The 25,396-nt window shown below is 45.8% G+C and overlaps 1 protein-coding gene across 2 annotated transcripts in view; it reads left to right on the forward strand.

Moving 5' to 3' along the window:
- Nucleotides 1-934: 934 nt before the first annotated feature.
- Nucleotides 935-25,396, forward strand: part of TRIP4 (thyroid hormone receptor interactor 4) — a 49,108-nt gene continuing 24,646 nt past the window's right edge. The window contains exons 1-11 of one of the 2 annotated variants that reach the window (XM_053364629.1): nt 935-1,076; nt 5,843-6,009; nt 6,298-6,434; nt 8,618-8,839; nt 10,048-10,126; nt 10,919-11,048; nt 12,928-13,143; nt 14,081-14,204; nt 15,778-15,965; nt 19,623-19,747; nt 21,222-21,313. In XM_053364629.1, the coding sequence (XP_053220604.1) occupies nt 988-1,076; nt 5,843-6,009; nt 6,298-6,434; nt 8,618-8,839; nt 10,048-10,126; nt 10,919-11,048; nt 12,928-13,143; nt 14,081-14,204; nt 15,778-15,965; nt 19,623-19,747; nt 21,222-21,313 (1,569 nt within the window). In that variant the 5' untranslated portion in view covers nt 935-987. The remainder of the gene's footprint in view (nt 1,077-5,842; nt 6,010-6,297; nt 6,435-8,617; nt 8,840-10,047; nt 10,127-10,918; nt 11,049-12,927; nt 13,144-14,080; nt 14,205-15,777; nt 15,966-19,622; nt 19,748-21,221; nt 21,314-25,396) is intronic. The other variant, XM_053364630.1, reaches the window with a different exon arrangement.

Raw genomic sequence — 25,396 nt, forward strand, 5'->3', positions numbered from 1 at the left:
CCCAGTTATGAGAGAGCATAAACAAGATCATGATGGGCGTCTTCACGTGAACCTGTTTTGAATAACTATAAAAGCCTGGGTTTTGGACTCACAATTCCTAACAAATCTGAATTCTACTCACACAACGCATTGGCAGGAAGCAAGAAAATGATCTAAACGTTATAAATGACTAACAAAAAATATATTCTTATAACGTTACATGTATGTTGATAAGAGTCTGAAATGGCAATGACTAAGCACTGCAAAGAGATTTTAGGATCAATGACATTCTCAGTTTGGGGGGGGGCAATGAAAATGTAAAATGTCATGCTATTATTAGAAATGGGACTGACAATAAAAATGTCATCTGCAATCCTGGCTTAACAATGAGGATTTTAAATAAATTTGGAAAACTGGGTAAAATTTTAGACACTCCACCTCAGAAGGGATACTGTAAGCCTGGAAAAAGACTTCCCAAATGACAAATGGTTCACAGCATATTCTCTTAAAGGAAAGGCTAAACTGGGGCTTTTTAGGCACACACTCTTTAAAAAATAATATTCACTACAACCCTGTGAGGTAGGTTTAGGATGAGATGGGATTACTGGCTCAAGATCACCCACCCAGTTTGCTTCCTGGTTTAGAGAAAATGAGAATCCAAGTCTCTTCCACCCTTATTTATCACACTGTCTCCTAGATAAACCACACTTTGCTTATGTTGGGATCAGAGGTACAGCTGGGCAATTTTAAACCCTAAGTAATGGTCTTCTAGTGTCCGCCGTCATTAGGATCTAAGACGGTCCTGGGACCTGACGGCCACTGACGACTGCTAAGCGGACCCAAAGATCTGTTCTTCCGGATTAATTCAGCACCGGAACTATCGATGCACAGCCCTAGTTGCGGAGCCGAGATTGTTCGGCGTTGCACCAAGGTGCCGCCGGCTTACGGAGAAGGTGCACCCGCTCTTTCCTTCCCCCAGCACCGAGAGGAACTCGGGCAGAAGCCGGGATGGAGGCCGCGGCTGGGGCGCTCGTGTCGTGGTGTGTGGGGCAGCTGCGTGGCGGCTTCGGGCTGGATGTCGGCGAGGAGCTTGTCCAGTGAGCTGAGGGGAGAGGAGGGGAAGGGGAAAGGGTCGATTCGCCGAGCCGGTTACCCCGCGCGGTGGTTGTGGAGAGAAAGCGCTGCCGGCGTTGTGACAGGGAGAGGCGAGTCGCCCCCTTTTCGCTTGGCAGCCGAGCGACGCTAGGCCCGGTGGGGCTCCTGTGCCTTTAGCACAGGCATAGGCAAACTCCGGCCCTCCAGATGTTTGGGACTACAATCCCCATCATCCCTTGCTAACAGGACCAGGGGTCAGGGATGATGGGAATTGTAGTCCTAAACATCTGGAGGGTTGGAGTTTGCCTATGCCTGCTTTAGCAGCTGTAGGAGAGGCAGAAATGCCAATACAGTCATACCTTGGGTTACAGACGCTTCAGGTTGCACATTTTCAGGTTACGCACGCGCCAAAACCCAGAAGTACCGGAACGGGTTACTTCCGGGTTTCGGCGCATGCGCAGAAGCACTAAATTGGGCTTTGCACATGTGCAGAAGCACCGAATCGCAACCCGTGTGTGCGCATACGCGGTGCTGCAGATTGCGAACGTGCCTCTCACACGGATCACGTTTGCAACCCGAGTGTCCACTGTACAGGCACCGGAGTTGACATGTCTGTTATTATTATTATTACAGTGATACCTTGGTTCTCAAACTTAATACGTTCTGGAAGTCCGTTCCAAAACCAAAGTGTTCCAAAATCAAGGCGCGCTTTCCCATAGAAAGTAATGCAAGACGGATTACTCTGTTCCAGACTTTTAAAAACAACTCCTAAAACAGCAACTTAACATGAATTTTACTATCCAATGAGACCACTGAGCCATAAAATGAAAGCAATAATCAATGTACTGTACTATAAAACAAATAAGACAGCGTTGCAGATGATAAAAATTAAAATTAATTTTTTTTCTTACTGCACTGATGATAGTCATTGCTTGGATGTGGGGACTTTTATCCATTTCCACAATCAATCAATCAGTAGCTGAACTGGGTTCCACATGGTCACAAAAGCAAATGAACCGAAAAAGCCTCAAAAACAGAAACGCAAAATAAATAGCAAAAACAATTCCTAGCAAATCTGAATTCTACCCACACAATGCATTGGCAGGAAGCAAGGAGAATGGCAATAAATTGATGTAATAATCATTAATCACTATTTTTTAATTTTCATCAAGCAAACAAATAAAACAATTTCCATAAGTTCCCTTGGACTAGCCCCCTCCACTTTTGTGGGTCTTTATGTTAACTTTTTCTCCTGCACCTTCTCTGTTAATCCAATTCTATTTAATCTCCAATAAAACCATAGTCCAACTTTTAACTACGAGTGTCATTCCAATCCTACTAATAATTTTAATTGTTTACAATTATTTTTTTAAAGATAAATTGTATATTTCCCCCATTATTGAAATTTTTGGGATTCCTGATTCTTCTGGTCAGCTTTGCTGTTTCGGCATAGTCCAGTTTAATCTGCCATTCTTCTGTGGAAGAGACTGCCTGCTTTCCATCTCTGGGCTAATAGTGTCCAGGCAGCAGTAGTCACATACATAAAAAGTCTCTTCTGGTCACTTGGAAATTTGGCACTTACAATTCCTAAAAGAAAATCTTCTGTTTTTTTAGAAAATGTTATTCTAAGGCCTGTCGAATTTCTGCTTGTCCTGTTCAGTTAAATCTATTTACTTACAATAATAAAATCCTGGCAACTTTTGCTCCTGGCCTGTAAAAAGTACTGTTAAAGTCCAAACAAGAACGGCCATCTGTCATGGGTCTTCAGCTAAGATTCCTGCATTGCAGGGGGTTTGACTAGATGACCCTTGGGGTCCCTTCCCACTCTACAATTTTATGATTCTAAGAATAAAGTTACAATTACCGTAGTTCAACAACAACAACCTAGTTAGGAGATTACTGTAGATTGCATGCATGTGTCTTCGATTTTATATGCTACTTGTTCAAGTAAGGAGATCCTATAGATGACCATTTATCACAGTCAGACAGGAGAAACCAAATGTATTTCTGTTTGTCTGTGAGCAGTTAAAGGCATAGGAACCCAGCAGGGTGGGAGAGCATAAGCATGTGTCAGCCCTAATTGAGTGATACTGATATTTTGAGTTGACAATGGCAGCTGTTGCCAGTCAGTTAGTATAAAGAATATAGACAATATATCTTAAGTTAATTGTTACAACAAATACAGTTATCGAGGAAACGAAGGACCCACGCTGAGATGGAAGTCTCAAAGGATGAAAGACCTTTATTTTATGTATATGCAACATTTATTTTTTAGTAACATTTTACTTTCTATATAACATATTTTTGTTAACCGATGGGTGGTGTATTTTCGTTTTAATTTTGTGATGTAATATTCAAATTCAAATTTTTTTGGGGGGAGACAACGGCAGCTGTTGCAGCTGCTGCATATATCTGTCCTGTAAAGTGCTCCACCTGCTGATTTCTGCAGATCAAACACTGTTAAAAATACAGGCAGAGGCTATAATGGCTCCTTCTCTCTTCTCCTTCCCCCATCTAGCTGACAACCCTGTTGGCACCTCAGTTCCTAGGGCACCACTGCTTTTGACTGTCTCTTTTTTTAACTAGGAGAAAAAAAATCTTCATAATAAATCGTGTTTTAAATAATAGGATAAAAAATAATAAGAAACCAATCTTTTAGTACAGCAGTGCCTACACGTTGAAACTCCCTGCCTATTAACATCAGGGAGTCACCTTTCCTATACACTTTTTGGTATCTATTTAATCATTTTTGTTTATGCAAGCTTATTCAGACGTAGAGAAGTTACATGTATTTCTTTTTAGCTACTGTTGATTTTAATGATATTCTGAATGCGTTTAAATACCGTATTTTTCGCACCATAGGACGCACTTTTTCCCTCCTAAAAAGCAAGGGAAAATCTGTGTGCGTCCTATGGAGCGAATGCAGGCTTTCGCTGAAGCCTGGAAAGTGAGAGGGGTCGGTGCGCACCGACCCCTCTCGCTCTCCAGGCTTCAGGAAGCTATCCGCTAGCCGTGGGAGACCCAGCTCTCCCATGGCTAGCGGAGCGCTGCATTAATCCCGAAGCTTGGGGCGTGCGGAGCTCAGCGCGCCCCAAGCTTCTGGCTGCCGGCAAGGTCTCCGCTAGCCGTCTAGACCTTGCCGGCACCCAGAAGCTTGGGGCGCGCTGAGCTCCGCAGCCCCAAGCTTCAGGATTAGCGCTCCGCTAGCCCTGTCTAGGCCTGCTTCCCGGAGCGTCGGGCGCCCTGAAAGCAGAGCGCCCGGCGCTTCGGGAACACATCCGCAGCCTAGGCAACCCTGCGGGAGGTCCCGCAGGGATGTCTAGGCTGCGGATAGCAGCCTGCTTCCCGGAGCGTCGGGCGCCCTGAAAGCAGAGCGCCCGGCGCTTCGGGAACACATCCGCAGGGTGGGGAGCCCTGCAGGAGTTCCCCGCAAGGCTCCCCAAGCTGCGGATAGCAGCCTGCCGCCCGGCGGGCGGGGCGCCCTGAATCAGAGCGCCCCTCGCGCCGGGCAGACATCCGCAGGGTGGGGAGCCCTGCAGGAGTTCCCCGCAAGGCTCCCCAAGCTGCGGATAGCAGCCTGCCGCCCGGCGGGTGGGGCGCCCTGAATCAGAGCGCCCCTCGCGCCGGGCAGACATCCGCAGGGTGGGGAGCCCTGCAGGAGTTCCCCGCAAGGCTCCCCACCCTGCGGATAGCAGCCTGCCGCCCGGCGGGTGGGGCGCCCTGAATCAGAGCGCCCCTCGCGCCGGGCAGACATCCGCAGGGTGGGGAGCCCTGCAGGAGTTCCCCACAAGGCTCCCCACCCTGCGGATAGCAGCCTGCCGCCCGGCGGGTGGGGCGCCCTGAATCAGAGCGCCCCTCGCGCCGGGCAGACATCCGCAGGGTGGGGAGCCCTGCAGGAGTTCCCCGCAAGGCTCCCCAAGCTGCGGATAGCAGCCTGCCGCCCGGCGGGTGGGGCGCCCTGAATCAGAGCGCCCCTCGCGCCGGGCAGACATCCGCAGGGTGGGGAGCCCTGCAGGAGTTCCCCGCAAGGCTCTCCAAGCTGCGGATAGCAGCCTGCCGCCCGGCGGGTGGGGCGCCCTGAATCAGAGCGCCCCTGGCGCCGGGCAGACATCCGCAGGGTGGGGAGCCCTGCAGGAGTTCCCCGCAAGGCTCTCCAAGCTGCGGATAGCAGCCTGCCGCCCGGCGGGCGGGGCGCCCTGAAGCAGAGCGCCCCTCTCGCCGGGCAGACATCAGCCAGCCCCACAAGCTCGGGGGACAGCAGGGAGGCGCAGCGCCACTATCCCGCTGTTCCTCGACCTGGTTCGGTTTCCCTGACCTGCTTTTGGGGGGGAAATAAAGGGAATTTTTCCCCCCTTTATTTCCCCCCAAAAAAACTAAGTGCGCCCTATGGTCCAGTGCGTCCAATCGTGCGAAAAATACGGTACTTGCTTTTAACTGTTTTATCAAGAATGTTTCATTTTATACTTTGTAAACTGCTTGGATGTTTTCTTGTAATCAAGTGGTCGATAAATTTTGTTAAATCAATAAGAAGGGGGTGCACTGATCTTTCTGAATGTGGAGTTTGTATATTGTTTCCTGATGCATTCAGCCGTAACTCTAATTTGCTACTACGTTGTCTCATTTAGTTTTTTATTTTGCCCCAGTGCCCTTAGAAGTCTCATTATACAAATAGCATGTCAAGAAATTAAGTAGCAAAAGCATTTAGCCCTCATGTTGTCTTTTGAACAAAGCACTCCTAGAAGCTTCTGCACATTCTGTTCCTTTATAGATATATCTTGTCTATTGAGGATGAGGAGGAGATTCGAGATTATGTCACTGACCTAATCCAGGGGGCAGATGGCAAGAAGAAGCACTTTGTGGATGAGCTGGTAGCCAGATGGCAAAAGTCCTGTCAGCCAACTTCTGACCCTTTGCCAATATATCGGAAAAAAGATGGTAAGTGGGAGTATAATGAGGCAGTAAGTAGAAGAAATAACTCTTTGATCGCAAGATTGCAGCATTTTTAGATTACCACTGAATCCAGTTTCATTACTGAAAAATATGAGATCTTAATCTGAATTGTTCTTGGTGCTCCTCGAGAAAGGTGCTGATGGTAAATTGTTGCACATTGACTTGTGCTGATGGCAAGTGATGTGGTGCAGAGAGCAAGTGAATGTTACAAGGGGAAGGGGAGAGGAGTGGCAGGAGCTATTGAATTTTTCTTTACTGTACATTCTCTTTTAGATAGCTCAGAGGTTCTTCGGCCAGGAGACCAAGTCAAGAGGGGAAGACGCAAGGGGAGAAACAAACAGGAAGCACCTGTTCATGTTGAAGCTGAACAGCCTGTAGAGGAAGTAAAAACACCACTAGATTTAGCCAAGGTAGGTGCATTTGTTGTCCACCATTGGGTCAGATTGACTTTGTGGGTGCTTTATCCAAAGACAGAAGCCTAATCTTCAAAACAAAAAAGCATTGGTTGTAATTTTTTATTTGAAGAGCGTAAAGGTGCCATTGTATTTCCGTTGCGGGGACTGATAAGGAGTCTGCTATTCTGAGAGTCAAATGTTTAATCTTTTATCATGGAATGCATGAATAAATCTGTCATCAGTGACCAGAATCTTTCCACATGCTTTTTAAGGACCTAAGTAGGAAAAGTTAAAAAGGGAAATCACCTGAAGCCCAAATTAGAGTTCAGGGAGTTCTGACTATTGATTTCTTACATACTTTTCTTGTTGAGAATTTAAACAAATATGCAAAGTCAGTGTGTTCCTTTTTCTTCTGTGGCTAAAAATACAAAGGATTAATGGTATACTTTCTCATTTAGACTGCTTTGTTTGTCTCAAAGTCTTTCAGAGTGTGCAGTCCATGCTATTTTCTCTCAAAAATATTTTCCACTCACCAGGTTTTTCAAGTTTTGCTGACTTGCAATAACATTAAAAGTGGAGAGAGGGTACAATTTAGCTGGATCAAACTCTGAGGTGGTCTTCATCTGCTTCCCTTTCTCTCCTGGAATCCTTCTAACAGGGCAGATGGTAATAGATAGCCCAGCTAGAGCAGGCCCTAATGTATTTGCTGCCTGCCTCTCCTGGAAAGCTTTCCATAGGGTCCTTTGTGATACATGGCACTGTAATCTCAGCAGATCTCTTGGCAGCTGAATAAGTGTTGCCTAATCTTTTACCATAAAAATCACAGTCAATAAAGCCATTGAAATGGATGAAGTGACTACTGTTTCCAGATAGCTGAGGCATTGGTTTTTGTGTTCAGATTTTTATTCACAACCAGAAATATATGTATATGTATATTTTTAAAAAGAGTATGCCACTGTTTCTTTTATTGAATACAGTGGGAACACTTGTGACCAACAGCTTTAACACACAATTAGGCTTTTGTCTGCAAATTTCCCACCATTTTGATTCTGCACATTCACACTAACTTTTTTTTAAACACAATTTATTAAATAATTCACACCCTGTTTTCCAGTTTGTTCAAAGCAATTTCCTGTGCATATTTAAATACAATTTAAAAAATCCTATTGGTACATTTTATGAAAGCCTAGCAGACCCATTTGATAAAATGTAATCCAGATACCAATCAGGTGCTCATCCTCTCCAATGGCCACCTGTAAACTTTCATTAAGACATCCTTTCCTGTCTCATAGGAGGTTCCCCACTTAACTAAACTCACCCCACACTCATACGGTGGAGACCCCACCTCCAGCCCACCCTATATTCAAACTTTTGGTTTCCTTGCTCTCTCACAACTGGCCACCAACTTTCTGACAGATGTACATGGAGTGGGTGTTGCTCCCCCATCCCTCTGCTGTCAACCATCATAGGCACTCATGGGTCTTTTCAAGGCAATGGGAATACAAAGTTCTGCAAATGAAGTAAGAATAAAAGAAGAGTCTGCTGACCAGGCCAATTGCCAGTCTAGTCCAGCCTTCTGTCCTCACAGTGGCCAACCAGATGCCTCTGGGAAGCCCATCAGCAGGACCCGAGTGCAGCAACACTCTTCCCACTTCTGATTTCCAGCAACTGATATTCAGGGGTGTATGGACTGACAGTTGAGGTTTGTTTGGCACTGTGAGGGCCATGCCAGCTTTCTCTTCTTTCTTCCAAGTAGGGTGCCTTAAAGATCTGTTCATATCTCATGAAGGCATGGGACAAATCCTTGCAATCCAATCTCAGAAAGTTGTTTGTATGGTTCTGTGCTTGGCAGAAATAGTTCTGCTGCCACGATTCCCTATTCTTATAATAATTCGATGATACAGATGACATGGCTTCTCCTTGTCCTGCATGATAATTTAAGTTGATAAAGTTAAGCTAGACATAACTGGAAGACTTCCCTGATAGGTGGGGCATAAAAAACTTGAGTACCAAACAAACTCTGCAAGAGGGGACAACGATTAGGTTGTTTTGTCCCGAGGGAACCTTCCACAATCTTTACGTTGGTCAAAAAGAAGTGGAAAAATAGATAAGGCATTCCAGTTCAGAAGATTCTCACGCCATTTGTTCTCTGAAATGTGTTTTCCTCTCCCTTCCTGCAACACCTCCGCATAACTTAGGCCCAGGAGATAAACAGTGGCAGCTCCTCCTGCAAGAAGAAGGCAAAATACGTCAATTTGTACACGAAGGAGGGTCAGGACAAACTGACAGTCATGCTCCCGGGGCGTCACCCTTGCGAGTGCCTGGCTCAGAAGCACAAGCTCATCAACAACTGTCTGACATGTGGGCGCATCGTCTGTGAGCAAGAAGGCTCTGGGCCTTGCTTATTCTGTGGGACACTGGTATGTTAACAACCTCCTGTATATATTTGTGTGCCCCTCAGGTTCTACCTTGCTTAATTATATCAGGTTAGCACTATATTGTTCAGTATTCTGTATAGTGCACTAAGCTACCGTATCTCTGTTTTACTTCTCAGGGAAAAGAGGAAAGACTTATCCCTCTTTGCTGTTCAGATCTAAATCTCTCATCAAAGAGAGAGCTGCTTCTCATGTGACATGGATGCATGTTCTTAGACCTTCTTTTGAAGTTTTATTCTAAACATAGTTTGCCTTGTAGACATAAGCTGATTTAATGTCCCGACATCTTGCTTTGAAACTTCATAAACCAGTACCATGAGAAGCAGTTCCAGGACAATTACAAGGGCTGTCATGGAAGCTGTATTTCAGAACTCCTGGTGGATTTTGGTATTGAGCAGGGAGCAGGTGAAAGGTGGAGTTCAACGGATTAACCCCACCTAGCAAATTGAGGTACAATCTGAAACGGGAGCCATGGGAAGCAGACAAAGACAGGAGTTCACCTTGAATCTTCTTATGGCTGCCCTTTCATATATGCACAGTGCTTAGAAAAAAAATAGGCACTTGATAACAGGTGTTATTAACAGTGTGTAGAAATTTCATTTTCTGGATCTAGATGGCAGCTTCTGAGCAGCAGATGTGGGGGTGCTGCTTGACACCTTGTGGAGTTATTGCCACTCAGTGTAGACATCATTGGGCTAGAATCAGCAGTGGCCCAAATATGTATTTGTGGGCCCACTTCTTAGTTGATTATCATGTTTTCAGACGGTGCTAGTGCTGTTACTGTGACTCACCTTAGCTCAGGCTATGACCCTGTATTGGCTTCTGACCAATGGGCCATTTGAAGAATAATGGGCTAGATGAGGATGGGGGTCTTTGGATGCTTGAAAATTGTGAGTCTTGGACCCAAACTATTGCAGGTGCATCATCTGGAACATGGTGATGTTTTAGATGCTACTATTCTATATAAAACGGATACTATGATTATTTCTGTGTGTTTCCAATGTGTGCGTTTTTTAAAATTGTTATACTTATTGCTCATTTGAAATGAGATGAACCACCTTGGGCATAATTCTGTAGGAAAGCGGCATACAAGTGAGCAGATGCTGCTGATGAGCCAACCGTAGAAGGCAGTTGCATGGCCATGTGTTCCTGCATGGAGAGAGCAGATCTCATAGTTCTCCGTTCTCTTTTAGGTGTGCACAAAAGAAGAGCAGGATGTCTTGCAACGAGATTCCAACAAGAGCCAGAAGCTGTTGAAGAAGCTCCTGGCAGGTTAGTAGCTTATTTGGGGGTGGGGGGGGGGAGACTTGAACACAGACCTTGTTTACAGGATCAGAGAATTTTGCTAACTTTAAAGATTTGCAAGAAGGCAATCCTTTCTTACACAGGTTAGAGCATTTTAAGTTTTATTTAGAAGGGTAGTTAAAAGTGTCCTGTCCATAAGTTGTTTTAACGCCACTTCCTTCTGGATAACCCTGGCTGGGTTGGACGTTGCACTTGCAGCAGTCTTTGATGGCTGTTGTCAACCATTTTTATTTGAGTGACTTGCTTGGTCCCCAACTATAAATGCACTCTCAGAGCCAATCAGAGACCTTTAGAAATCTGATTTGGATTGAAACCACTTCCTCTGCTGAGGGGGAAATGAATGCTTTATTTGCCACGGATCCAAACTGCTCCCTCCAAATGGAGCATTTGTTCCTCTGCAGAGAAAGTGGTTTGGATTCTCTTCCTCATCTTATATCAGAAGTGGGCAGCAAGTAGCAAATGGTTACCAGCCCAATTTCATGTGGGTGGCAAGGCAGGGTGCAAATGTGGGAGAAAGGGGGATGGCTTTGCCCACTTTTGGCTCTGGTCTGCATCCCCCGCCAGCTTCACCCCACCCATGTGCCAAGGGAATGCATCCCTTGACAGATGAAACGGTTCCCCATCCCCTCTTTGTGTGTTGGTGTACAGGCAAGCCTATGCAGAAATTATTCTCAAAGTGCCACCAGTGCAATCTGTGCCAGGTGGATGTGTAAATTGATGCGTGGAGTGCAGGTCGCAATGAACTCTTGTGGATTTCAGGCACTGAGAGTTCTGGAAAGGTGGATATAAGTGGCAAGGACATACTCCCTCGCCAGGAGACTCGACTCAAGGCAGGTCTGGAGGTGGCTGTGAAGCACAAGGACAAGCTGCTGGAGTATGACAAAACAAGGTACGTGACAGAGCGAGTTAGACATGTCTAGATCCAAAGACTTCCTGAGAGGAAAGATCCTCCAATCCTTCTTTATGAGCAGCCTGAACCACAAGCTGAACTCTCTCTGCTAAAGCTTTGAGGACCAGTTTCCAATATTAATATTTGCAGTTTCTGTCCTTGGCCCTGTTCTTGCACTTTCTCTTGTATAAAGCACACACGTTTCATTTTTTACTCAGCAGGTTGCTTTTGACAGAAAAACCTTGAGGTTTTCTTTAAAAGCTTTGATGTGGAGATGCCCACTGTGCCAATTGCTGAATCTCGACTAGCTGGATTTGCCTTTTAGCAGGATAACACCAGCAAGGGGGTGAATTTGACAATTTCAGATCCTCAGATTGAGAGAATCGAAACTGTGCCTGCTTTGCTTCTGTCCCTAGCATATGTGTGAAGCAGTGTTCATTGGGTCACCTTTGTCCCATGCTGTAGACCAGGGATGGGGAACTTGTAGCTCTCTAGCTTTTGCTGCATTGCAGCTCCTATTAAACCCAGCTGCCAGACTTTGGGCTCTCACATTTCAGCGGCACCCTGTGTGACACTAAAATCCAGTCGTTGTCGTTGTCGTCCTTGCACTCCATTCTACAGCATAGTTATGGCACCCCTTACAGCACGGCACCCAGTGCAGCTGCAGCAGTTGTGTTACCTTAAAATAGCCTCTGCCACCATGGCCATCTGAAGGCAGCCCTGTTTAGGGAAGCTTTTAATGTTTAATAGGTTATTGTAGAGTAGCTGGGGAAACCCATCCAGATGGGCGGGGTATAAATTATTATTATTATTATTATTATTATTATTATTATTATTATTATTATTATTTATTATTATTACTGCCCCAGGGTGTGGTCCAAAGGCACATGAGCCACTGCCTTGCTGAAGCTATGCAGGATTGGGTCTAGTGAGTTTGTGTGGCCTGGGAACCACGTGTATGCCAGGAAAAAGGTGGACTATAAAAGTAAGAAAATAAGTAAAGGAATATAGGACTTGTAGTATCTGACATCAAAGATCATCTCTGTGCTACATGGCAAGAAGTAGTGTGCTAGTGTGTTTAGGGAAGTCTTTAATGTTTTATCTTTTATTGCTTTATATTATTATTATTATTATTATTATTATTATTTACCAAACATTCTGATCTCCCTTTAGAGAGTTCCCATCCAATTTCTCTTGAATCCAATGTGCACCCACAGATTATTTTTTTACTTACAGATGCTATCATGGGCTGTTAGGTAGTAATAGCTTAGTGGCAGATCACTTGCTTTGCATACAGAAGATCCTAGAAGGTTCAGTCCCCAGCATCTCCAAGTAAGGCTAGGAGACAACCTCATCTTATACCCTGAAGAGCTGCTGCCAGTCAGTATATCTGTAGACAGAACCAAGCCAAATGGACCACTGGTCTGACTCTGTATAAGGCAGCTTCCTATATTCCCTGACACCTGCAGATAAAAAAGGGGTCAGATAGCAGGTGATGGGAAAGACCTCTCCCTGAGCCCCTGGAGAGGGGTGGGGTATTCCCCCCTTTTGTCTTTTGAGCGCTGCAATCCCTGTTGCAAACTACATGTAGGCACAGAGTAAGATGAAAGCCAGAGGTTGGCAAGCTCTTTCTTTCTTTCTTTCTTTCTTTCTTTCTTTCTTTCTTTCTTTCTTTCTTTCCTCTCTCCACTCCACTTTCTGCCCTCCTTGCCACTTGCATGAGAATAGGCTAAGAGCTACATGAAATGAGCATGAGGAGCCACAGGTTGCCCACTCCTGAAGCAAACTGTGCAGGGCTAGAGGAACAAATCAGTCCTTTGTAATGACACCGTGTTTCCCTCGGAGCTGCTGGGTGACCGTCTTCTGGTTTTCATGCTAGTGCGCGCCGAACTCAAGTCATCGATGACGAGTCAGACTACTTTGCTACCGACTCCAATCAGTGGCTCTCAAAACAGGAGAGGGAAGTACTGGAAAAGAGAGAGAAGGAGCTACGGGAGCTGAGGCATGCTTCTCGACTCTCCAAAAAGATCACAATCGACTTTGCCGGACGGCAGATCCTGGAGGAACAGGGTGGCATGGCAGACTATCACAGCAAGTGAGTATCATGGCACAGTAGGTCAGGGTGGTGGATTCACTTTTGACAAAGAGGAAAGCTTGGTGGCTACAGAAGCAACTGCTCCTTTTTTGGTCAAATGGTTGTAATGTTTGAGGCTGGTCTTTCCCCCTTGTCTCATCCTTCTCCCCTTTAGGAATAGGACTTGTAATCAAATAGTTTGCTCTTACTGTTGATGGTCTTCTCACTTCCACTTCCTGTTTTGTGACATCACAGTCACATGCACAAACAAGGACAGAGTGTGTGTGGAATCGAACAGGCGAGGCTCCCAGGATGGTACTTCTTTGCATCTGCTCCTAGTGATGAAGTGAAATAGAGCAGGGCTTGAATCGCGGTGCTGTAGCCCCATTCATCTTCATCCTAAATGCACCTCCTGGGAACATTTTTCATTATTAACAATATAAACTCGCATGTAAATATTTAAGATCAGGGTTGGTTCGCTAGGACCCTTGCACCAGAAAAAAAGTGGGTTACTGAGTGGCCATTAAACTTTTCCTTTGAGTGAAAAGAATTGCTTTGCTGAATTAGGTCAAGGTCTGTCCATCTAGTCAAGCTTTCTGTCTCTAACAATAGCCAATCACGTGCTGCTGGAAAACTCACATGCTGCATGTTGCTGACCATCCCTTGTTGATTGTTGAAATCCTACAGCAGTCAGAGGGTCCATTAACCTTTCATGGCAACTGGTGCATTTCATGAATTGGTCTTTTTATCACCTCACCACTGACATTGCAATTCCTATGGTGGAGGTCTGCTACAGTTGTGTAGCCAATGCACTTATGCACGGTGTTTCTATCTTTCTCCAAGCAAAGAAGTTTCATGTAGCAAAGAAGGTGAAGGGAGCCTGGAAAGGCATTTTCAGTTGGACAGGTGCAGGGTAGTTTGCAAAGACTAATGGAAAACTGGTTGGCTGTCCTTGCAGACTGGATGAAACAATTGAAGCTATCAGTAGGGGATCCTTGACCAAGCCAAAGCAGAACCCTGAAGGAAAATATGAAGAATCCGGAGTCTTGGTGAACCCAAACCTTCTCCAGCCAGCTCCTGTGGTCAGTACTCTTCCTCCTTAACAAAATTCTAGATCTCTGATGGGGAACCTATGGTCTTCCAGATGCAACTGGTGTTGCAAAGCTAGTACAACACAGCTTCAGCCAGCAAGTAGTTGAAAGGGTGGTATACCAAATATGAAAAAAGCACAAGTATTCATACATTTACAAGCAAAGGGGCAGTTATGTCCATATATGGCAGTAATCCTTTCACTAGCTTCTTCTAATTACAAGGCATAGCAACTTTCTTATCTTTGGCTCCTTCCTTTGTCCTTAACAGCTATAGCATGAGCTCATGCACAACTGTCGCTCTGTCCTTTTCTCACAACTTTCACATTCCGACTTTCACTCATTCAACCTTTCTCACACACATCTCAAGTTTTAATTTTTTTTATTTCTATAACTTATACGACAGCAGAGTCCAGCAATGCACAGTTTGGCCATTTATTCTCTAAATAGTGTTGCTTGAACAAGGGCTCTTTTGCCACTAGTGAGGCAGAGAACCAGCCATGGGGTCTGTCCATGGTATCTCCTGTTGGAGGCCTAGTGAAGTTTTCTTACGCTTTTGTATATGTTGGAAGCCACCCAGTGACTGGGGCAATTAATAAATTGCTATTATTCCTGGGCAGCAGGATCTTCTGGCACAGTGGAACCTCGGGTTGCAGATGTAATCCGTGACGGAGGCACGTCCGCAACCCAAAGTGTTCGTAACCTGCAGCGCCGCGTCTGTGCATGCGCGTGACGCGATTTGGTGCTTCTTCTGTTCATACGCGAAGCGCAATTTGGCACTTCTGTGCATGCACAAGTGGCAAAACCCAGAAGTAACCCTTTCCGATACTTCCAGGTTTCCCGCAGTCCGCAACCTGAAAAAACATGTAACCCGAAGTGTCTGTAACCCGAGGTACCACTGTAGTTGCATGGGATTGTGTATGCTTCCCCAGATCTTCAGGGTCCTCATTGGAGGATTACTTGTTGAGGTTTGAGTCTGGGCTCAGTATAAGAGTCACAAGCAATGCTGTCAGCTGGAACCTGATAGGATTCTTGCTCCGTGCTTGCAGTCATGGGATTGGTTTTAATCACACGATGGTGTATGTTTTCATTCCACAGAGTGGGAAGTGGGGCAGAGACAGGATGTTTATACTACTGTGTTCCGTGGTGTAGGACTATTGTCCTTTGTCCTTTCTCTTTGCTGTCTGATGAGAAAGAGGAAGGAGCTGAATCAGAATGCTCCAAGTGTATTATATGTAAATAATGTAGTTTAGCCAAAATGCTGTGCTGCTGAGTCTGTTACGCAAACTGCTAACACTCTGAGGGATCCTTAAGTGTGCTGATGCCTCTTGGTATCAGTCGCTGTGGTGTTCGGGCTAGAGGAAGCTTTTGAACTCCCGAATGACCGACCAGGAGGGAGAGAACATGCCAGTTGGGTATGTGTCTCTGCCAGGGTCTTACACATGAGTAGGACGATCCTGATAGAACCTACAAGCTACAAAACACATGAGACACACTTTCACGCCTCCCTGTTTTGCAGTTTAAATGGAGAAATGTTAACCTTTTTGTATGTTCTTCTTGTTTTTAGTGGGTGGAGCAGACTGGTTTGCTCCTGCACAGGAAAAATATCCCTTCTGCAGAGGCTGGAAGCGAGGCATGTTTGGAAAGAAGTCGTTTACGAATTCAGGACCGAGAGATACAGGAGATCTCGGATGATGGCTGGTGCCTTAGCATGCATCAGCCTTGGGCCTCATTGCTGGTCAAAGGGATCAAAAGGTAAGCAGAAGACCTGAAAGTGGGAGCATTTGAGACAGGGAGCAGCTTGTTTAAGGGAAACCCTTGTGCAGTTATCTGTTGAGGATGATTTTCCCTTAAATGGAGTGGCCTGTCTTATCTAATGAGCGTTATCCAGAGCCTCTTAATTTTCTGTGACAGTAACTGCAATGTGTAAATAACAGGGACATGAAGCACTTTTGTCCTTGCTGCAACATAGGAGACGCAAGGAGAGCTTTCACTTGCATAAATATTCCTTGGGGCTTAATTTTCAGTAAAGGCTTATTCATGTAATAGAGGGTGAAAGGAATCTAATGCATCAGCTAGAGCACTGAACTTAGACCTGGGGACAGGTTCAAATCCCTGCTTGGGCTGTCTCACAGGGGTGCTGTCAAGATAAAAGGGCTGGGAACTGTCAGCTTCTTGGAGAAAGTGCGTAGTAAAATTAAATGTTACATATTTTTGAAAGGATCAGCTTCTAGTGATTAAATTTGACCTATACTTACTGGCTTCTGGCCTTAAAATTTTCACTTCCCATTTCAAGTGTTAGGTGGCAGTGTTTTCCTCTATTCCTCTGGGTGGAAAGGAAATAACCTTTTAAACAACTGCTGTATTCACTTAAATGTAGATCAGAAGACTGAGGGTTGTATCTGTTGCTAGTCCTACTCAGGGCAGATCTGTTGAAGTTAATGGCTATAACTTAGTCATACAGTCTGTGACCATTTTAGGTGGCTCCAACTGAAGCACAGGTCCTTTTGGACCTGGAGGAGGGCAGAATGGGGGTGTCGTGCAGGGCTTATGCATGCTCTGCTGACATGCGCAGGAGCTGGGAATGGAACCCCCACACGAAATGGTCGTTGCCTGTATTTACTAATTTCAGTTGGACTTCTGTTACATTAGATACAATTCAGAGTATTCAAGTCCAGGTATTGTTGCAAATTGAGTTTTGTGTTAACCTTGAATTTTTTATGAGCCAGCATTGGAGACAATCGGGAGGTTTCTAACGCTTGATGTTTTATGTTTTTAGATATGCTGTAAGCCGCCCAGAGTGGCTGGGAAAATATTATTATTATTATTATTATTAATTAATTAAACCACTTCTGATGTGATCAGGTTGCTGCTTGGCTGTGGAACAAGCTAAGTGTCATTGGGCAAGTCACTGTTTCGTAGCCTAAGCTGCCTCACACAGTTGTGGAGCTTGTTTCTTCGTCCTTATTTGCTCCAACATTTATCAGTTAAAAAAAATTCCTAACTGCTATTCTATTTATTTGTTGTTGTTTTTTTATCCTGGTCTGTGACTGTAATAAAGTTCATTCATTCAGTTGTGGAGCAGGTAACAAGGGCCAATGCCACCTATAGCATCTTGAGCTCCTCAAAGAAAAGGGGTGATAGAAATTTGATCAATTAATATGGGGACCACCTCACTGCTTCCTTGCTGTATTTGACTCCTGTGCTTTTGAGACTGTGGAGACTGCATGGCTCTTCCAAGCAGTCTTGGGCTTCAGCACCTCTTTTGCAAACTGACTGTTGCTCAACTCACTCTCTCAGGCCCCCATCCCCACCATACTTTTAAAGCAGCATCATGTCACTTTAAACAGTCATGGTTCCCCTCACAAGAATCCTAGGAACTGTAGTTTAAGCATGCTGAGAATTATTGGGAAGCCCCTATTTCCCTCTCAGAGGTCTAATTCCCACACTTACTTGGGAGTAATAATAATAATAATTTATTATTTATACCCCGCCCATCTGGCTGGGTTTCCCCAGCCACTCTGGGCGGCTTCCAATAAAAGACTTAAATACAATAACCTATAAAACATTAAAAGCTTCCCTAAACAGGGCTGCCTTTAGATGTCTTCTAAAAGTTTGGTAGTTATTTTTCTCTTTGACATCTGATGGGAGGGCATTCCACAGGGTGGGTGCCACTACCGAAAAGGCTCTCTGCCTGGTTCCCTGTAACTTGGTTTCTCGTAGTGAGGGAACCGCCAGAAGGCCCTCAGTGCTAGACCTCAGTGTCCGGGCAGAACGATGGAGGTGGAGACGCTCCTTCAGGTATACTGGACCAAGGCCGTTTAGGGCTTTAAAGGTCAGCACCAACACTGTGAATTGTGCTCGGAAACGTACTGGGAGCCAGTGTAGGTCTTTCAAGACCAGTGTTATATGGTCTCGGCGGCTGCTCCCAGTCACCAGTCTAGCTACCGCATTCTGGATTAGTTGTAGTTTCCGGGTCAACTTCAAAGGTAGCCCCACATAGAGTGCATTGCAGTAGTCCAAGCGGGAGATAACCAGAGCATGCACCACTCTGGCGAGACAGTCCGCAGGCAGATAGGGTCTCAGCCTACGTACCAGATGGAGATGGTAAACAGCTGCCCTGGACACAGAATTGACCTGCACCTCCATGGACAGCTGTGAGTCCAGAATGACTCCAGGCTGCGCACCTGGTCCTTCAGGGGCACAGTTACCCCATTCAAGACCAGGGAGTCCTCCACACCCGCCCACCTCCTGTCCCCCAAGAACAGTACTTCTGTCTTGTCAGGATTCAACCTCAATCTGTTAGCCGCCATCCATCCTCCAACCGCCTCCAGACACTCACACAGGACCTTCACCGGTTCCGATTTAAAAGAGAGGTAGAGCTGGGTATCATCCGCATACTGATGAACACCCAGCCCAAACCCTCTGATGATCTCTCCCAGCAGCTGCATGTAGATGTTGAAAAGCATGGGGGAGAGGACGGAACCCTGAGGCACTCCACAAGTGAGAGCCCAGGGGTCTGAACACTCATCTACCACCACCACTTTCTGGACACAGCCCAGGAGGAAGGAGCAGAACCACTGTATAACAGTGCCCCCAGCTCCCAGCCCCTCTAGACGGTCCAGAAGGATGTTATGGTCGATGGTGTCAAAAGCCGCTGAGAGATCCAGCAGAACTAGGAAACAGCTCTCTCCTTTGTCCCTAGCCCGCCGGAGATCATCGACCAGTGTGACCAAGGCAGTTTCAGTCCCATGATGAGGCCTGAATCCCGACTGGAAGGGATCCAAATGGTCCGCTTCTTCCAGGCGTGCTTGGAGTTGTTCAGCAACCACTCGCTCAATCATTCAAGAGAATGATTGTTAAGCCACTCTAGAGAGGAGAGTGATCTTGTGCTCAAATTTTGCATGCGGGTTTCCCGCAGGAATTTGGGTGGCCACTGTAAGAACAGGATGCTGGACTTGAAAGGGCTAATGGCCTGACCCAGCTGGCTCTTCTTTTGCTCATATGTCGTTGCCGTCAGAATGGCGAGACTCCAGGATGAATTCAGAGAACGTCAGCTTTGAAATAAAAGTAAAAAGTTTGTTTCTGGCAGTGTATTGTAGCTGGGGGGGAAATGTGTCAGCAGTTTATGGATAAATGGGGAAATGTATAAACTTTGGTGCTTTGAAGATCATGATTCCTTAAGCCGGTCTCCTAATGCCTGAGGCCCTTTCATGGATTTTCAGCTTGCAACTTTAATTCTGTCACTAGCGCCTTCTTTTTGAAAGGGCTGTCTGTGCCAAGGGTGCTTGCCTCCCCCAGAATACACAGCTTGGATACTAGAATGGCAATTCAGTGTTCCCTGAAACATGTGGGTGCCAAAGAAGGCATACCTCCTGGAGATTGAATCTGTTTCTGTTCCTCCCTCTCCAGGGTAGAAGGCAGGACTTGGTACACATCACACCGGGGTCGATTGTGGATAGCAGCTACAGCCAAAAGGCCATCCCCTCAGGAAATCTGTGAGCAGGAGGCTACCTACAAAATACTGCTTGGGAAAGGTGAGCCCCCCCCCACCTCTTAAGACCTTTGGATTGCCTGCCCTTTTACCTTTTCCGTTTTTCCAGGTGCTTCGCCAGACGAATTTCCCTATGGGCTTGCTTCGCAAGATGAAAGCCCATAGGGAAATCTCCGGGGACAGCGGGGAAGCGCAGCGCGTCTTCCCCACTGTCCCCGGACTTCTTCCGAAGGCTGGCTGTGGGGCGGAGAGACCTCCTCCCCCCGCCAGCCTTCAGAACAGGTCCGGGGACAGAGGAGAAGTGCAGCGCACCTTCCCCTCTGTTCCCGGACCTGTCCTGAAGACTTGCGGTGGGAGGAGGGTTTTCCTCCCCACTGCCAACATTCAGAATGCTGTTCTGAATGTTGGCGGTGGGGAGGAAAAACCCTCCTCCCACCACAAGCCCCGGGAACAGAGGAGAAGCGCTGCGCACCTTCTCCTCTGTTCCCGGACCTGTCCTGAAAACTTGCGGTGGGAGAAGGGTTTTCCTCCCCACCGCCAACATTCAGAATGCTGTTCTGAATGTTGGCGGTGGGGAGGAAAAACCCTCCTCCCACCGCAAGCCCTGGGAACAGAGGAGAAGCGCTGTGCGCCTTCTCCTCTGTTCCCGGACCTGTTCTGAAGGCTTGCGGTGGGGAGAAAAGCCCTTCTCCGCACCGCCAGCCCGGCAAGCGGTTTCCATAGGAACACATTAATTGATTTTCAATGCATTCCTATGGGAAACTGTGCTTCGCAAGACAAATAACTCGCAAGAAGAAAAAACTCGCCGAACGAATTAATTTCGTCTTGCGAGGTACCACTGTAGTGCATATATGTGTACATAGATGAAAAGAATGAGAGGACAGGTTCCTGTGTTCTAAGGGGCTTACAGTGTGGAAACACAACTGGGGTATCAAAACAGGGCCATTTGCTATACCAGCTGTGGATAACGAGGGTTTAAGTTCAACAACGTCTGGGGGCCCAAAGTTGAAGAAGCCTGCCATAGCTTTATTCTGCTGCCACTGGCTCTCTTCTCCTTTGCCTCACATTTTCCTTTTCTCATTCTCATTTTAAATACTGCAAGAACTCAAATTCTTCAGTCTGAATACAGCATTTGAATTGCATAAAATGTGTTCTAACCAATTAGAGAGTTAGAGTTCTTCTTGCCAGTGAACCTGGACCGAATGTAACATTTGACCTTAGATAATACCTAAGCAAGGCCTGGGTCTGATCTTTGCACTGGCTGGAGGCATGTTAATGGAGCAGATTAGAAGGCCTTGGGAGACCGAGGTCCTCGTGGAGAAATGCTTTCCCCAGGATCAGAAGAGTTTCCCTAAGCAAACGTACTTTTGTCCAAACCATGAAATTAGCTGTATAAAACAGTGTGGAGAGAGCTCACGCAAGGCAGTCGAAGGCTAATCAGGACCATGTGGAGAATGGCAGGGCGCTGCATCACATGTCTGAGCTTGCCTAACAATTTTCTCTCCGGCTTGCCATAGATTTGGAATTTCCCAAAGATTATCCCTCTGGCTGCCTCCTTGGCTGTGTGGACTTGATTGACTGCTTGTCGCAAGAGCAATTTAAGGAGCAGGTGAGTGAGCACCAAAAAAAAAACCAACCTGCTCGGTTTTGTGAGTGTTGAAGCTGGAGCACATTATTTGGCTGCCTTTGGCAAAAATGAAGGTCCTCCTTTCTCCTTCCTCCCCCCCAGTTGGGTGGCAAAATTATGCTACTGCTATGATTTTCCAGACTGGAGGTTTCCAAAGGGGCTGTGAGTGTCCCTTTCAAGTTCTGCTGCTTCAAGCATAGGAGCATGCCTTATCCTAAGTCAGGACTATTTATCCATGTAGCCTACCCAGTGCTGTGTATTAGGTTTTCACTGTCCAATATTTCAGGCTGCAGTCTTTCCCATCATTTGCTGCTTGGTCCTTTTAGGCAAGGGAATTGAGACTGGGGACGTTCTGCATGCGGCGCGTGTGCTCTGTGGTCTTCTCTCTAAAGCAGAGGTAGGCAACCTAAGGCCTGTGGGCCAGATGCGGCCCAATTGCCTTCTCAGTCCGGCCCGCAGATGGTCTGGGAATCAGCCTGTTTTTACATGAGCAGAATGTGTCCTTTTATTTAAAATGCATCTCTGGGTTATTTGTGGGGCCTGCCTGGTGTTTTTACATGAGTAGAATGTGTGCTTTTATTTAAAATGCATCTCTGGGTTATTTGTGGGGCATAGGAATTCGTTCATTTTTTTCCCCTTCAAAATATAGTCCGGCCCACCACATGGTCTGAGGGACGGTGGACTGGCCCATGACTGAAAAAGGTTGCTGACCCCTGCTCTAAGGCAACAACCTGTTCCTCTGGTAGAGTTGGGCAGGCACCAGCAGCTTGCTTTTCCAGAAACGTAAGAGAAATCACCATAAAACAAAGAGTATTAATTAAAATTTAAAGCAAGTCTTCTGCACACAGGCCGCAGGTTTGTTGCAGATGATATCTCTCGGATAGATCTGTTCTCGAGCTTATGGTGGAAGCAGAGGCCGGGGGGGAGTGTCTGACTGTGTGTGGGGGGGTGCACTTCTCAACCTTGTGTGTGGCTTTGAGCGTCACTCTTCTCTCTCAGAGCCATGTCAGTTGTGACCTGTATTTGTTTAACCAAATCAGTCCTGAGTCAGGGAAATCCATTTTTGAATAGGGCTCCTGGCAACCAGTTGGTTGGTTATTGATTTACAGAGGCAGCTGCAGCTAAACCAGCACACCTAGTAGATTCATAGCAGTCCATTGGCAGGGCAGGAGATCTTTCTCTATCAGACAAAAGCAGCCGCCACTGCTTGTTTACCCATGTTTGGTAATGTTCTGCATAGAGGCAAAATCTTCTGTTTGTGAACTCAGAATACTCAGTAGTTAAAATGCATACCCACCCACACCCTGGTGTTTCATTCACAGTTTTCTCCGAGGAAGGCTCAGAAAATGGCCTTTGTATCTGAGCTTCAAAGGATGCCTCTTACTATCACATTCCTGGCCTGTATTTAATAGGTTGTATGTATCTAGTAATGGGATATCTGGTTTTCTTTTGTTATGATGTTATGTATTTCGTGTTTTTATGTTGTAAACCGCCCTGTGATCTTTGGATGAAGGGTGGTATATCAATTTAATAAAAATAATTGTATCTAAACTTAGGCCCCTCCTGCAGTGTACATTTAAAGCACTGGTGCCACTTTAAACAGGCGTGGCTTCTCTCAAAGTATATTGGGAACTCTTGGTTTCTTAAGGGTTCTGAGAGTTATTAGCAGTCACCTTTTCCCCCCTTCTAGAGCTACAGTTCCCAGAATGCTTTAACAATTGATTTCTCTTCCCAGGGAAATCTGGGAAGTGCAGCTCTTCAAGGGGAATAGTGTTGCTCCGTGATGGGAGTTATAGTTCAAAACACCCAGAGGGCACCAGGTTATGGGAGGCTGGCACAAAGGTACAGCGGTACCTGTACCTTCCTGCCGGCAAGATTAAGCTAACCATGATGATTCACCTGGAGAGGTCCTCTGGAGTGGGAGAGCCTTCCACTGTCCATCACTGCTTCCATGAGTAATGGTTTGGGATATGGCTGCATTGGGTTGAGCTCTGCAGAAAGGAGCACTGTCTTTAGAGTGGCTGAGCAGTGGTGTAGAGCCAGGCATGGTTTTGTCACAGTGTTCTGTTCCTGGACCTCACCTGTGGGCATGTGACGCAACCGCTTTACTGAGGCTGAGCAGATCTGGGTCTGGTCATTGCCTGGATGGGACGCCATGATTGAGTTTCCTGATTGAAGGAAGGCAGCAGGATGTATATGTGCTAAAGAAATGTGACACGAATGGTTGGCTGATAACACATGTTGGATTCCTTCTGATGTAGCAAAACTTTCTGAAGTCTTGCATTCTTCAAGCCAGGTTATCTGACTTTCAGGTTATCTTCTTCTAGGCAGCCAGCTCTTCAACCACTGACAGACCTACCTATTACAGGTGTATATAGAAAGCATGGGTGGGGACCGCAGCCCAGGCCATTAGCTGGGTGCAGCTTGCAGCTGGATTTCACCTTGTCCTTCTGGGTGCTCTTGTGTCAATTAGCTGTTCTATGGGCAGCAGCTGAGAGGGGGAAAGGGCTTTGATATATGTGCAAAGTGTGCACACTGCCATTCTTAGAATTTTTCTGTGGAAAATACAAAGTTGCTTTTGACTTTTATGTGGTCAGGGCAAATAAACGGTGGTGGGGAGGATTTGTTGTTGTTGTTGTTGTTATTTATTAAACAGACTTTGTAAAATAAAGTCTATGGAGAAATGGAAGGTTTAAGAATTAAATATATGTTTCTGCTTCCATGGGAAATATCTATGTTTTGTTTTTTTTTTAAAAAATATGATTTTCAATTTTATACATTTCAACAATTTTCCGTTCATTTTAACATTTCAAGACTTCCTTCCCCCTTTTTCTGCAGTTCCTTAAATTTATTTTAAATATTCTCTGCATATCCAAATTAATTTAATTTACTCATTTATTTGCCTGCTTTAAATATATACTCTTATGAAACTGCAGGTTATTACAATAATCCTGCCAATGTTCTTATCTGTTTACAGTTTGTAAATATTCCATAAACCATTTCCATTCTTTTATAAAAAGTTTCCTATCTTGATTTCTCACCCCCCTTTTTTGTATGCCATTTCTGCATATTCCATCAGTTTTTGTATCCATTCTTCTTCCATCGGGACTTCTTCTTTCCATTTTTGGGCAAGCAACATTCTTGCCGCTGTAGTCGCATACATGAATAGATTTCTATACAGTTTGAGTAGTTCTGTCCCTATAATACCTATATGGTTAAGGGTATGAGATGGTGTATGGCTCTGGCCCATTCCTGGAATGTGTCCCCAATAGCTTTCCACTGGGTAATGTGGTCCTCAGACGGCAGAAGACTCTCCACTCCTGATATAAAGCAAACCTTGATCATACCTGTGTGCCATAGCATAGGGGAAGCTCTGTGGCTCTTAATGATGTGCCTTCTGCCTCTTTGCTCTCTTCTTGCCACCAGAGGGACACCCAATACTTTGCAGTTTATTTACTCAGGAACGGGAGGACTGCTAGCCAAGCTCCTGGTCTCCTGCCAGTCGCTCAGCTCCCTTCCCTTCCTTATCTTCCATTAATTTGAAACCAAACAGCCTAGCCATCATGGAAGGACACCCAACCCTCAGGTGTTATAAGAATCCAGTCAAGCCCAGGGATCTGATTATTTGAGAAAATTCTCTTTATTTGAGAAAAGGGGGGGGGAGGAGAGAGAGGAAAAGTAAGGAGAAAGGCAATGAGTGTGCACAATAATAAAAAGGAAATAAAACATTACACCAGAGCATTGGTCTGGCTCTTGGCTAGCGAACTGGTGACTCTCCAGCTCTTGCTAGACTCCAAACAAATAAATCTCCCAGCAGTGGAGGAGGTGAATAGAATATAAGCCATTCCACATTGGAAGCCAGAAGACTGCTTTTGAAAATGAGAGGCAAATATATTACTATGCATCCGTTTTTTTAAAAAGTGTCACAGCAGAGCTGCCTAGCATCTTGATCAGAGGTAGGAAACTGGTGCTCTTGAGCTGCTGCTGGACTCCGGTTCCCATCTGCTCCAAGCTACATGGTCCATAGTCAGGGATGATGGGAGGGGTAGTCTTAACAACATCTGT

Source organism: Podarcis raffonei, chromosome 14 (genome assembly GCF_027172205.1).
Source record: "Podarcis raffonei isolate rPodRaf1 chromosome 14, rPodRaf1.pri, whole genome shotgun sequence".
In the NCBI taxonomy this organism is placed as follows: domain Eukaryota; kingdom Metazoa; phylum Chordata; class Lepidosauria; order Squamata; family Lacertidae; genus Podarcis; species Podarcis raffonei.